This window comes from Panicum virgatum, chromosome 1N (assembly GCF_016808335.1).
Source record: "Panicum virgatum strain AP13 chromosome 1N, P.virgatum_v5, whole genome shotgun sequence".
Lineage (NCBI taxonomy): Eukaryota > Viridiplantae > Streptophyta > Magnoliopsida > Poales > Poaceae > Panicum > Panicum virgatum.
Window position 1 is genome coordinate 17,948,954 of NC_053145.1, and position 11,684 is coordinate 17,960,637.

Consider the following 11,684-nt stretch of genomic DNA (forward strand, 5'->3'; position numbering starts at 1 on the left):
TTGTCCTCCCAGTTGCCTCTCTTTCTGATGCTGATTTTGTTGCTTAGACGGTAGCACGTGCTGAGTTTGTTGCTTCGGTTGATTCTATGGTGGCTGACAATTTAGGGGGAACGGAGGCTGTGGGTGCTGGTTGGGATACCTCTGTGGTCTAGCCCCTTGAAAAGTCGTCGGCGCCGGCGGCCCCTAGCACCTTTCGTGCCCCCCCCCCCGGCTGCGGTCTCTGGTTGCGCGCTGGGAATTCCGGTTGCCATACCCACATGCCCTGATTTACATCTACTCTCTTCTCTTTAGGATGTCTGCGTATGTGAATCTCTTCTCCCTGACTACCCAAATATCCTTCGCAAAGCTCAAGCAGATTGGCTCAGCTTCGATCCGATCAAATCGACGAGCAGGGAGCAGTCCTTGGGCTCAAAGCTTTTATTCCTTACCAAATCCCGCCTGATCCAGAAGAGCGATCCCCCATGGGGTTGGGAGCTCGGAACCCTAGGTTTGGGCAGGGGCTCAGAGGGGATAAGCCAGAGTTGACCGAAGAATTCGGCAATCTCACCTTCCTCTGAGATCTCACGGCGTTCCTTGTTTTCGACCCCACGCGAGCCCGCCCGATTCACCGGATTAGCGCCATCTGGAGCCTCAATCGGGGGGACACGTTGGGGAGGTAGAGCTCTGACCTATGGGGACGAAGGGGTCCTCCACTGACTCGGGGCCAGAGCAGCACTTCCCGCTGGTGGCCTTGCCGAGAGCCGCGGCGGGTACGACCAGGGCGGCGGCGAGCGTGATGTGGTCGCCGTCGCCAACGGAGACGACATGAGTGACGATACGGAGCCCTGCCTAATCCGATTCTAGATCGGACACGCCTCGCCACTAAGAATATGAATATTTTAGTCTTTTTAGTGATGGAATTAGAGGATAAGAAGAAAAGGAGTGGGTGTGACCCCCTCCTCTCCCCCTCTCTCTCTCGATTCCCCTCACTCCCCTTTCTTTCTCTCTTCATCCCTCTTCTCCAACATCATTCGATTTTGATTCAATCTTGTTTCTCCCGTGCTGAATTTTGCTTTGGTTTTCCCGTGATCTGTTCTTGTGTGCAGGGAGAGGCCTGGTTGGGCGCCCCCTTCCTCCTTTCTGGTCTTGCGCGAGTGGCCTGGGCGAGCTGGTGGTGCAGGGTTCTCGGAGCGCACAGGGGACCAGCACTTGGTGCAGCTGCTGAGGCGCACGCTTCCGCCGGCAGCGATGGCGGTCGGAGTGCCGACTGCCGAGCGCGCGGCGGCGCCAGGCTCGGGAGCGGCAGCCTGCGCTCGTGGCGCTCGCGAGCCAGGCCGGTCGAGCTGGCAGGCCGGTGCGCTTGTGGGCCGTGCGCACAGGAAGGGCTGACAGGCCGCCCGGTTTGCACGTGTTGCAAGCAGGCTGGTGCAAACAGCCAGCCCACACGCGGCCCAAGGGCAGTTTGCCCACGCACGCTGGTGGCAGCCCATCACAGTAACACCGAGAAAGCACAGTGAGCTCTATTTCATTTCTCTCATATTTATCTTTTTACTGCTAGCTTGTCTTAGAGTGCCTTTAGTAGGGCTTTTGAATCTGCTTTTGTTTTTGCAAAAGCTAAAATCCAACCAAAAGACTCAAAAGCTGTTTTTACTCTAGTACAAAGTGGAAGCACCTCCATCCCCTGCTTTCACATGCTTTTTGATCAAATATTTACCCACCTGTCATTGATTATGATGCAGACCGGTTCGGGTTCTTTCTTTTCGGTTGTAGTCCCCTCTCTCTCCCTCTCTCTCACGACCATCGGCGCGTGCTCCCCGGCACCGCTCGGCCTGTGCCGCCATGAGCTCGCCCCGCCGCGAGGCCACTCTGCCACGCGACCACCTCGCCGCCGCTGCCATGCGCTCACTCCGGCGCCGCCACTCCGCCACCCAGCCACTCCGTCGCCGCCGCGAGCTCGACCCACCGGCGCCGCGAGCTAGCCGCTCCTCTGCTATCGGGAGACCACTCCGCCGCAGCCTCGAGCTCGCCTTGCCGGCGTAGCGAGGCCACCCTGCCGCCGCAAGCTCGATCCTCCGCCGCCGCAAGCTCGCCTCGTCGGCGACGCGAGGCCACCCCCCTCCAGACGTTGTGAGGCCACCCAACCGCCGCGAGGCCACCCAGCCGCTACCATGAGGCCACCCTACCGCCGCTTGATCCCCGGCTTCCCTTCGGTGACGCCTCTCCCCAATCGGGCAACGCCTCTCCCAATCCGGCGGCGTACGGCGGCCCCGCGGGTGGGCAGGCTCGCGAGGGAGGGCAAGCTCAAGCTCTTCGCCATCGCCATGAGGCCACCTTGCCGCCGCTTGCTCCCCGGCTTCCCTCCGGCGACGCCCCCTCCCCAATCCGGAGGCGCCCCTCCCAATTCGGCGGCGTACGGCGGCCCCGCAGGTGGGCAGGCTCGCACGGGATGGCAAGCTCAAAGTCCGCGCCGTCGCCCTGAGGGCGAGCTCCGGCTTGCCAGTCCCGGCGTGCCATCCATGGTGAGAGAAAGGAAGAAGATTGGTGAGAGGGAGGAAGAAGGGTTGACGCTCGGGGTTCACTTGTCAGTGAGTGGGAGAGACCGTCGAGTGGTCAGGAATGTGTATGACACGTAGGGTCTGCAAAGCAATTTTTCAAAAGCCACAGCCAATTCACCAAACGGTCTTCTGCTTTTCCAACAGCTACTTTTTTACAGCTGCTTCTCCACAGCCCACAGCTCACAGCAGCTTTTTCAAAAACCAGAACTCAACCAAACACACCTTTAGTCAGTTAATTAGTACTTCCTGCCACTAATATGTTAATTAGTTTAGTTTGCATGCTGTTTTATGTTAATTAGTTTAGTTCCTGCTATTTGCTTTTAGACCCTTGCATGCTTAGTTAGCTAGTTTTAATTAGCTTTTGTTAGGGCTAAGTAAAAAGGAATAACAAAACAAAAATTAGTTTCTTTTGTATTCGTGCTAGTTAAATTTATTCCCTGTCGATCTTGCTTTTGATTTACCTGTGCTCTAACCCCTGTCTATCGAGTTGTTGAGGTGTTTGGCTTTCCGCAGTTTTACTTTGATTTTCAGTCGTGCATCTGTGCACGTGAGTTTTTGTTCGAGCTTTTCTTTGTCGAGCTTCTGCGTGTGTGTAACGACTTCATTGTGTGGGTATTCCTAGTACTAATAGCCATCCTGAGCTATGCGGTACTAATACTTATTTCTCTGATTTTTCAAAATCAGATTTGAGGCTCCCATTCACTGCCTTTTGGTCGCGATCCTTCAGTCTTTCTGCTACAGTTCATCACTACTCTTCCCGCTCTCCTCATCAGCTCACTCGAGCTCTTTCTACCCTCCTCCTCAGCTCCACCATCAGCAGCAGCACTCTACATCCTCTATCACAAGTCCCAGCGCTCATCTGCACTCGATCCGCAGCTCTGTCTGCGAGTGAAACCCCACCGAGACCGGCCTCTTCCTGTTACTACCACTCTCACAGGCTGTTCGTGTTCATGACAACAGCAGCAGCAGTGTCACTCCTCATCCTCCTACCGAGATCCCAACAGTCCGCATCCGAATCTCTTATCTTTGCATTTTAGATAGTTGATTGAGGCTTGGTGCGCGATGGCAAGTTATCTAGTTCCAAAAGTTTTTGTTTCGATATTTTTTTAGAAAATTGACAGAATCACTACAATATAAATGAGAAAAACAATCACAAGTAACATGATTAAAATCAGAAAGGGAAAAATACCCAAGAATCCTCAATGTTTTGATCAAATTCCAGGAGAGTGAGATGTCTTTATACACAATCAAATATATATTAACAAAATCCATCAGGGTAATATCATGACCAGATACCCTTTCTCCAACAGTCTCAAATTTCATACAAATGTAAAAAAAAAACATCACCAAACAACTCTTTAGTTGTTCATACCGGCAAATTTTGTTTATTTAATCTAATGCAATGGCCAAAAATAAATATACGGAGTTACTATAGTAGTGTACAATAGCTTGAAAATTTAACTAGCCTTTTATGTTGAATTTGGTCATCTTGTTCTTTTGCGTGGCTAGTCGCGCATTATATTGGAATGCTGATGATGGCGAGTAGCCATTTCCCCAAGTTTTCTTTGGTGATTTTGTTTCAATTTCATTTATTTATTTGAAAACTGACAGAACCTTTTTGTAAACAATTGCACCATATATAGGTCAAGCAGATTATTAAACAATACAAGCACTTAACTAAGCCCGTCATCTCATACATGACGTTGTCTCTTGTGTGTTTTCGTTCCCATGGTATGAATTGCCTCCAGTGCGCACAATGATTCCTGCCGGGTGCCAGATGTTGGAGAACAATGATGCACGCCGCTGGAACTGAGAAAAGTATGATGGATCGATGCCAAGACGTCCGGCGCAAGTATGCCCAGGATGTCAGGCACGTTGCTTGCCAAAGTGAGACCTTCGTGTGTCGGTCCTGGCGCTTACGTGTCCATGGCACTTGCAGCTTTGCCTTTTCTTTTCTTTTTTTCTCCCTCTCCTGGTCGATCGATCATTCCACACGGCTCCATCGATGCTTCTCCTGTGCTACTACGTGCGTGCGTGACAACTTAAATTTGAAAGATGGATTGGTTGTATTTATTATGTGGCCTACCATGGATCAACGGCTACAAATTAAACAAGTCGAGCCCAAGCATCATTGACAAAGTTAAAATACCATCAAGAGATCAAGTGAAGTGCATGTGACCTGGATGTCTGTCTCGAGACACTATATATAACTGTCCCCCTGGTTCACCACTTCGACCATCGAAGCCATAGTAGGAGAGAAAAGGAAAAAGGCAGCTAGTGACAGAATCCGACATAGACTTGCTTGGCTGATCGAGCTGATCAGCGAGAGCTCAAGAAGGCTTCCAGAGCTGATTCCAATAGAATGGTCATGGGAAAGCACGGAGCGGCGGCATTGCTTGCGGCGGTCCTGGCGGCGTCTGCGCTTGTTGGCCTCGCCGCCGCCGGCAACTTCTACGAGGAGTGCGACGCGACGTGGGAGCCCCAGAACTGCTGGGCCTACGACGATGGCAACAGGCTCTCCCTCGCCCTCGTCAGCAACTCATCAGGTCACAACAATCGTCGATCATCACTACTCGATAACTAACAATAATATTGTTACTAGCTTAATTACTACGTACGGTTTTGATGTAAAGATCGATCAATCTTCTGATCACTGCAGGCTCCATGATCCGGTCGAAGAAGCAGTTCCTCTACGGGACTGTGTCGACCATGATCCAGCTTGTCCCGGGCGACTCTGCCGGCACCGTCACAACCTACTACGTGAGTTGACAGAAACCAAATCGATCTCGATCAAGAATTCAATCACGTTGTTCCTTCCTGAAATTTGTCGAAGCCACCAAGGTTTATCTGACGAAAGTTTGCTTCTTCCCTTTTCCATGTCCGTCGTCGGTGCAGACGTCCTCGCTCGGCGACAACCACGACGAGATCGACTACGAGTTCCTGGGCAACGTGACCGGGCAGCCCTACACCATCCACACCAACGTCTACGCCGACGGCGTCGGCAACAAGGAGATGCAGTTCAAGCCCTGGTTCGACCCCACCGCCGACTACCACAACTACACCATCTCCTGGGCTCCCTGCTTGATCGTGTAAGCAGCAGATCGATCACAATTCACAAACAGAAAGTAGCTGCTGCGGCGACGAGCAAATCGATCGAACGTAACAATGCATATACGTACGACATTTGCAGGTGGTACATCGACGGCGTCCCCATCCGTGCGTTCCGCAACTACGAGGCGAGCCACGGCGTGGCGTTCCCGACGAGCCAGCCGATGTACGCCTACTCCAGCATCTGGGCGGCCGAGGACTGGGCCACGCAGGGCGGCCGCGTCAAGGCCGACTGGTCCAAGGCGCCCTTCGTCGCCAGCTACCACGGCATCGACCTCGACGTCTGCGAGTGCTACGGCGGCGGCTGCGTCGCCGGCTGCGCGGCGGCGTTCGGCGGCTCGGGGCGCTACTGCAGCCTGAGCGGCGCGCAGGTGGGGAAGATGCAGTGGGTGCAGGGCAACTACAGGATCTACGACTACTGCGCCGACCCCAAGCGCTGGATCAACGGCCAGAAGCCGGTCGAGTGCGATCTGCCACAGTACTGATGATCAACACCTAAGAGCCTGATCAAGGAACATTATTTGTAATCAAGAGAGAACCATACAATAGTGTGACAGCATATATATCCTCCCTTTGAGTTTCAACTTACTTGTATTGGTCGTCTTGTGCTTTTGGTTTACTCTTGTATCGTCATATATATGAAATTTCGGGAATAATAATTAATTTATTTTTTATTTTATATCATTTTCGCTTGTACAAACAGATCAAGTTGTGATACACGGGTTAATTCGAAGTATCTGTGGACTGGACAGTGAGAGTGATAATAGAGCCCTAGCCTTGTGCTTTGTTCATGGCACTTTTGTCGAACGAATTATGAGTCTTGTGCCATGATCCTTCCTATGAATAATGAGCTTGTAAACAAAGCAGACATCTTATCTTACTATTACTAATTGGAGACTCATCTGGAGCCTTCACGTAAAGCCACCTAAGATCCTAAGTGGACACTTTTAAAAAATAGAGAAATTCTCACAAAAATCAGAAATATAATACCATCAATCCAAGAACTCTAATTATGACAACCATCAGATCTATTATTTTTTCTAATAAATTACCCACCTCTGCCATTATGAAAATATACTAAAGTAACCCCCTAAATATGCATCTAAATTACCCACCTCTGCCATTATAAAAAAAATAAAGTAACCCCCTAATTTTTGTGTAAATTACCCACCTATATCATTATAAAAATAATTCAAATACCCCCTAAATATGCATATAAATTATCCAATTATCTAACTGGTACCAACTTGTAACACTTAGAGCATAAGAAACATCTGGGCGTGTACTTATCATTGCATACATGATAGATCCAATTGCTGAGGCATATGGAACTTTGCTCATGCACTCTCGCTCATCAGTCGTTGTAGGACACTGAGTCTTGCTAAGATGTATGCCATGTGACATAGGCAAGAACCCTTTCTTTGCCTCTTCCATATTGAACCGCTTCAACACTTTGTCAATGTAAGTATCTTGGCTTAATCCTATAAGCCTCTTTGATCTATCTCTATAGATCTTGATGCCCAGTATGTATGCTGCTTCTCCTAAATCCTTCATGGAAAAACTATTTTTCAATGAAGTCTTTACGGACTCAAGCATAGGAATATTATTTCCAATCAGCAGTATGTCATCTACATACAGGATTAGAAATGCAACAGAGCTCCCACTTTCCTTCTTGTAAACACAAGCTTCTTCTTCACTTTTAATGAAGCCAAACCCTTTGACTACTTCATCAAAACGAATATTCCAACTCCGAGATGCTTGCTTTAATTCATAAATGGATTTTTGAAGCTTGCATATCTTTCCAGCATTGGTCGGATCGATAAAACCCTCGGGCTGCATCATATATACGTTCTCGGTCAGGTTTCCAATAAGGAAAGCTGTTTTGACATCCATCTGCCATATTTCATAATCGAAATATGCAGCAATAGTCAGAATAATCCGAACAGATTTAAGCATCGCTACGGGTGACAAAGTCTCATCATAGTCAACTCCTTGAACTTGTCGAAAACCTTTTGCGACAAGTCGAGCTTTATAGATGTGAACATTTTCATCCATATCTTTCTTCTTCTTATAGATCCATTTGCACTCTATGGTTCTCACACCATCAGGCGGGTCTATCAAGTTCCAAACTTAATTAGCGTCACTTGTAGAGTCTTGTCCTATTGGCTCATCTCGAACTTCTTCAAGTTGCACCGTTCTTCCACTTCTCTCTCCTTTGAGAAACTCTTTCTGTAGGAAAACTCCATTCCGAACGACAAACACTTTGCCCTCAGATCGATTGTAGAAGTAATACCCTAAGATCTCCTTTAGGTATCCCATGAATATGCACTTATCCGATTTGGGTGCAAGCTTGTCAGACTGGAGTCGTTTGACAAATGCTTCACAACCCCAAATTTTTAGAAAAGACAAACTGGGAGTCTTGCCAATCCATATCTCATATGGTGTCTTGTCTACGGATTTTGGCAGCACCCTGTTCAGTGTGAAAGCTGCTGTTTCTAGAGCGTAACCCCAAAATGACAATGGTAAGCACGTCACTCAGAAACCCCGTTCCTTTGAGGCATTCCAGGTGGCGTAAGTTGTGGAACAATTCCGCAACTCTTCAAATGATCGCTAAATTCGTGACTCAGATATTCGCCCCCACGATCAGATCGCAAGGCTTTAATCTTCTTGCCACGCTGATTTTCAACTTCATTCTTAAATTCCTTGAACTTTTCAAAGGTTTCAGACTTATGCCTCATCAAGTAGACATAGCCATATCTACTTAAGTCATCAGTAAAAGTAATGAAGTATTGGAATCCTCCTCTAGCAGTCGAGCTCATTGGTCCACACACATCATATGTATGAGTTCTAGCAAATCCGATGCTCTCTCTGGAAAACTTGTGAACGACGTCTTGGTCATCTTGCCCAGCAAACAAGCTTCGCATGTCTTGTATGATTCAAAATCAAACGAACTTAGAAGTCCATCCTCATGGAGTTTCTTCCTACGTTTCTCACTTATATGATCGAGACGACAATGCCACATGTAGGTAGGATTCAAATCATTTAGCCGAGGCCTTTTAGCACTTATATTACAGATAGGAGAATCATCAAGATTTAAAATAAATAGCCCATTCTTGATGGACGCCAAAGCCACAAACATATTATTCTTAGAGATCACACAACCATTATTTTCACTCGTAAAAGAATAACCATCCTTCATCAAACATGAAGGAGACACAATGTTTCGACTCAAACTGGGAACAAAATAACAATTATTAAGCTCCAAGACAAATCCTGACGGTAGGTGTAGTTGCATCATCCCGATGGCCAAAGCAGCAACTCTTGCATTATTGCCGACGCGGAAGTCAACTTCTCCTCTTTCAACGCTTCTACTCTTTATTATTCCCTGCATCGAATTGCATATGTGAGCAACCGATTCGGTATCAAATACCCAAGAATTAACATAAGAGTCAGCGAGAAATATTTCTGTAATACCCAAGAACAACATGCATACCTGAAGTGGAAGAACGACTCTTCAACGACGCTAGGTACAGCTTGCAGTTCCTCTTCCAGTGTCCTGGCTGGTGACAATGAAAGCACTCCATGTCTATAGCTGGTCCAGGTTTAGCCTTGGGTGTAGGGTTTGGCTTGGGGTTCGCAACCTTAGCCTTGCCCTTCTTCTTCTTCCAAGAAGAACCTTTCTTCTTAAAAGTAGGCTTATTCTGGATAGCCATCACATGGCCGCCACTTGTGCTTTTCTTGATGTCACTCTCTGCCATCTTGAGCAAGCCGCACAGCTCATTCAAGCCCTTCTAAACCCCGTGCATGTGGTAGTTCAAGACGAAGTTTCCATAGCTCGGAGGTAAAGAGGCAAGAATGAAGTCAGTGGCCAACTCTTGGCCAAGTGGGAAGCCCAGCTTCTCCAACCTCTGTGTGTAACCAACCATCTTGATTACATGCGGCCCTACTGATGCTCCTTCTGCTAGCTTAGTTTCAGCAAAGGCTTTGGACACATTGAACCTTTCAGTCCTAGCCTGAGTCTGGAACATGTCCCGTATCGCCACGATCATATCGTGCGCCACATGGTTATTCTCAAACTGCATTTGCAGCTCGGGTTCCATCCAAGCTAGCATGAGATAGCTCACTTCACGGTCGTTATCAACCGCTCTCCTGTAAGCATTCCTCTCAGCAGCAGGAGCACCTGCAGTAGGCTCTTCTGGCAGTGGGTTATCTAGAACATCTTCCTTGTTAGCTGCCCTGAGAACAATTCTCAGGTTGCGGATCCAATCCGCGTAGTTTGTCTCATTCAATTTATTGCTCTCAAGTACGGAATGTAAAACAAATGGTTGGTTTTGAGCCATTGATCTACAACAAAATAAATGCAAAATACTAAGACAAAAGTATTCATGATGGAGTAAAAGACTTTAAACAATTTAATAGAATTTACTCCCACTAAATCAATATCCCTCTATTGATTATTAGTGATTCAAGACCCACAACTAACACGTCTACTAGTGAGCTTTTGCATCACTGCTAGAAGACAAGGTAAATCGGTAAGCAACTCTTGCTAATCATATCTCATATGACTCTTGTTGTTGGGTGACATCACCATGTCTCGCTCCCAACCTTTATGCCCCAAGGTCCTTAACTGTTAAGATGACCTTGTCAAGCTCACCAACTCTTTATGCGTGCATGTATCCGATACAGCCTGTCTAGTCAAGGAAAACCAATGGCGCCCTAATTTCATAGACCCACCACCAATCGTACAAGACATGGGACAGTGCAAGGTTTTGTTGGTAGGGCATGATTGCTCAAAATTAATGAGGGATCGTTCTACTTCTACTATGATGCACGTAGTAGTAAAACGTCTAGAACGGCAAGCACAAAATTGTGAATCAGTATGGCCCTTGTTCCCATGGTGATCTCCATCTCCATAGAACTTATTCGCCATGTAGATCTCCATCTTCATGGAACTTGTTCACCATGTTGATCTCCATCTCCATGTACATGTGCACCATCCTTCATGTGATGAAAACTCCAAGAACTAGAACTCGCTATTACATCTAATAGCTAGTAAATAAAATCACATTCACGACTTGGATCATCACAGATTGGCACGCAGGCCATTACATCAAATACAACAATTCATATGTGCCGAATTGTCATAATCACGACACTGTTGATGGTCGTTAAGTGCGAAATATGACCGTCAACTATACTCAAAAAAGAAGGAAAACTATACCTCTTACTCGCATATTTGTATCACTAACCTAGCTCCACAGTTGTTTTTGAAGATTTATGTTTTCAGGAGCACAAGTCCGGAATAAGAAGAAAACACGACGAATACGCAGACAAAAGTCACAGACGATCGCGTCGTGCATAAAATGAGCAAAGGAGGCCCACAAACCAGACCAAACCGATTAATCAAGCCTCAGCACCGACCATCTGACATCAGGACCCACTAGGCAGTGTACTAGAGAAGGATAGTGGCCAGAGGCGGCAAGGGGGGTTCGGCCGACCCCACCTGTCAGCCAAACAGGCTGAGTTTTGGCGGGAAGTCTGATCTTATCCTCTAGAGGTCGGTTAGGCATGTTTCCATGTATAGATTTGGCGGGAACTGACCTCAAGCACTATATAAGGGGCCTCCCACCACTCTCTCTCTCACACACCACTTGAAGGCCTCTCTCTACACTCTCTTGCGACTTGTACTCCTTAGGGTAGTGGAACTAGGCTAGTACTTCATCTCTTAGCGAATCCAGACGTCCTCGGGGTCGGCGAGCAATCCTCGGCCTCTGGTATGGCCTTGTATTCCGACTTTCTTTATGCTATTCATATTGAGTTCATTCTTGGTCATCTTGCCATGTTCGTAGCTTGCTTAGCCTTGATCAGTGCTTATTCAAGTTATAGTAGTTGCTTGCTTAGACTAGATGATCTGGGTAAGGATATCGGTTCATTGTGCTTTCGGGCTTGCCTTAGCATCTTACCTGTCCATCCGAAGGGTGGGGGACCCTGGGGTGCTAGGGTAGTGACCTCATATGTGGGCATGGTGCCCGGGTATGCAGG

At 47.8% G+C, this 11,684-nt stretch overlaps 1 protein-coding gene across 2 annotated transcripts; it reads left to right on the plus strand.

The window, feature by feature from the left end:
• Positions 1-921: 921 nt before the first annotated feature.
• LOC120655404 (probable xyloglucan endotransglucosylase/hydrolase protein 12) lies at positions 922-6,321 on the plus strand. Of its 2 annotated transcripts, XM_039933187.1 has the most exons (5): positions 922-1,492; positions 4,283-5,080; positions 5,194-5,294; positions 5,430-5,623; positions 5,725-6,321. In XM_039933187.1, exons 2-5 carry the CDS (start codon positions 4,897-4,899, stop codon positions 6,125-6,127), a joined length of 882 nt encoding a protein of 293 aa, XP_039789121.1. In that variant the 5' UTR covers positions 922-1,492; positions 4,283-4,896; the 3' UTR covers positions 6,128-6,321. The 2 variants fall into 2 exon arrangements, with proteins under 2 accessions (XP_039789121.1, XP_039789120.1); XM_039933186.1 differs by having other exon boundaries at positions 922-5,080.
• Positions 6,322-11,684: the final 5,363 nt, after the last annotated feature.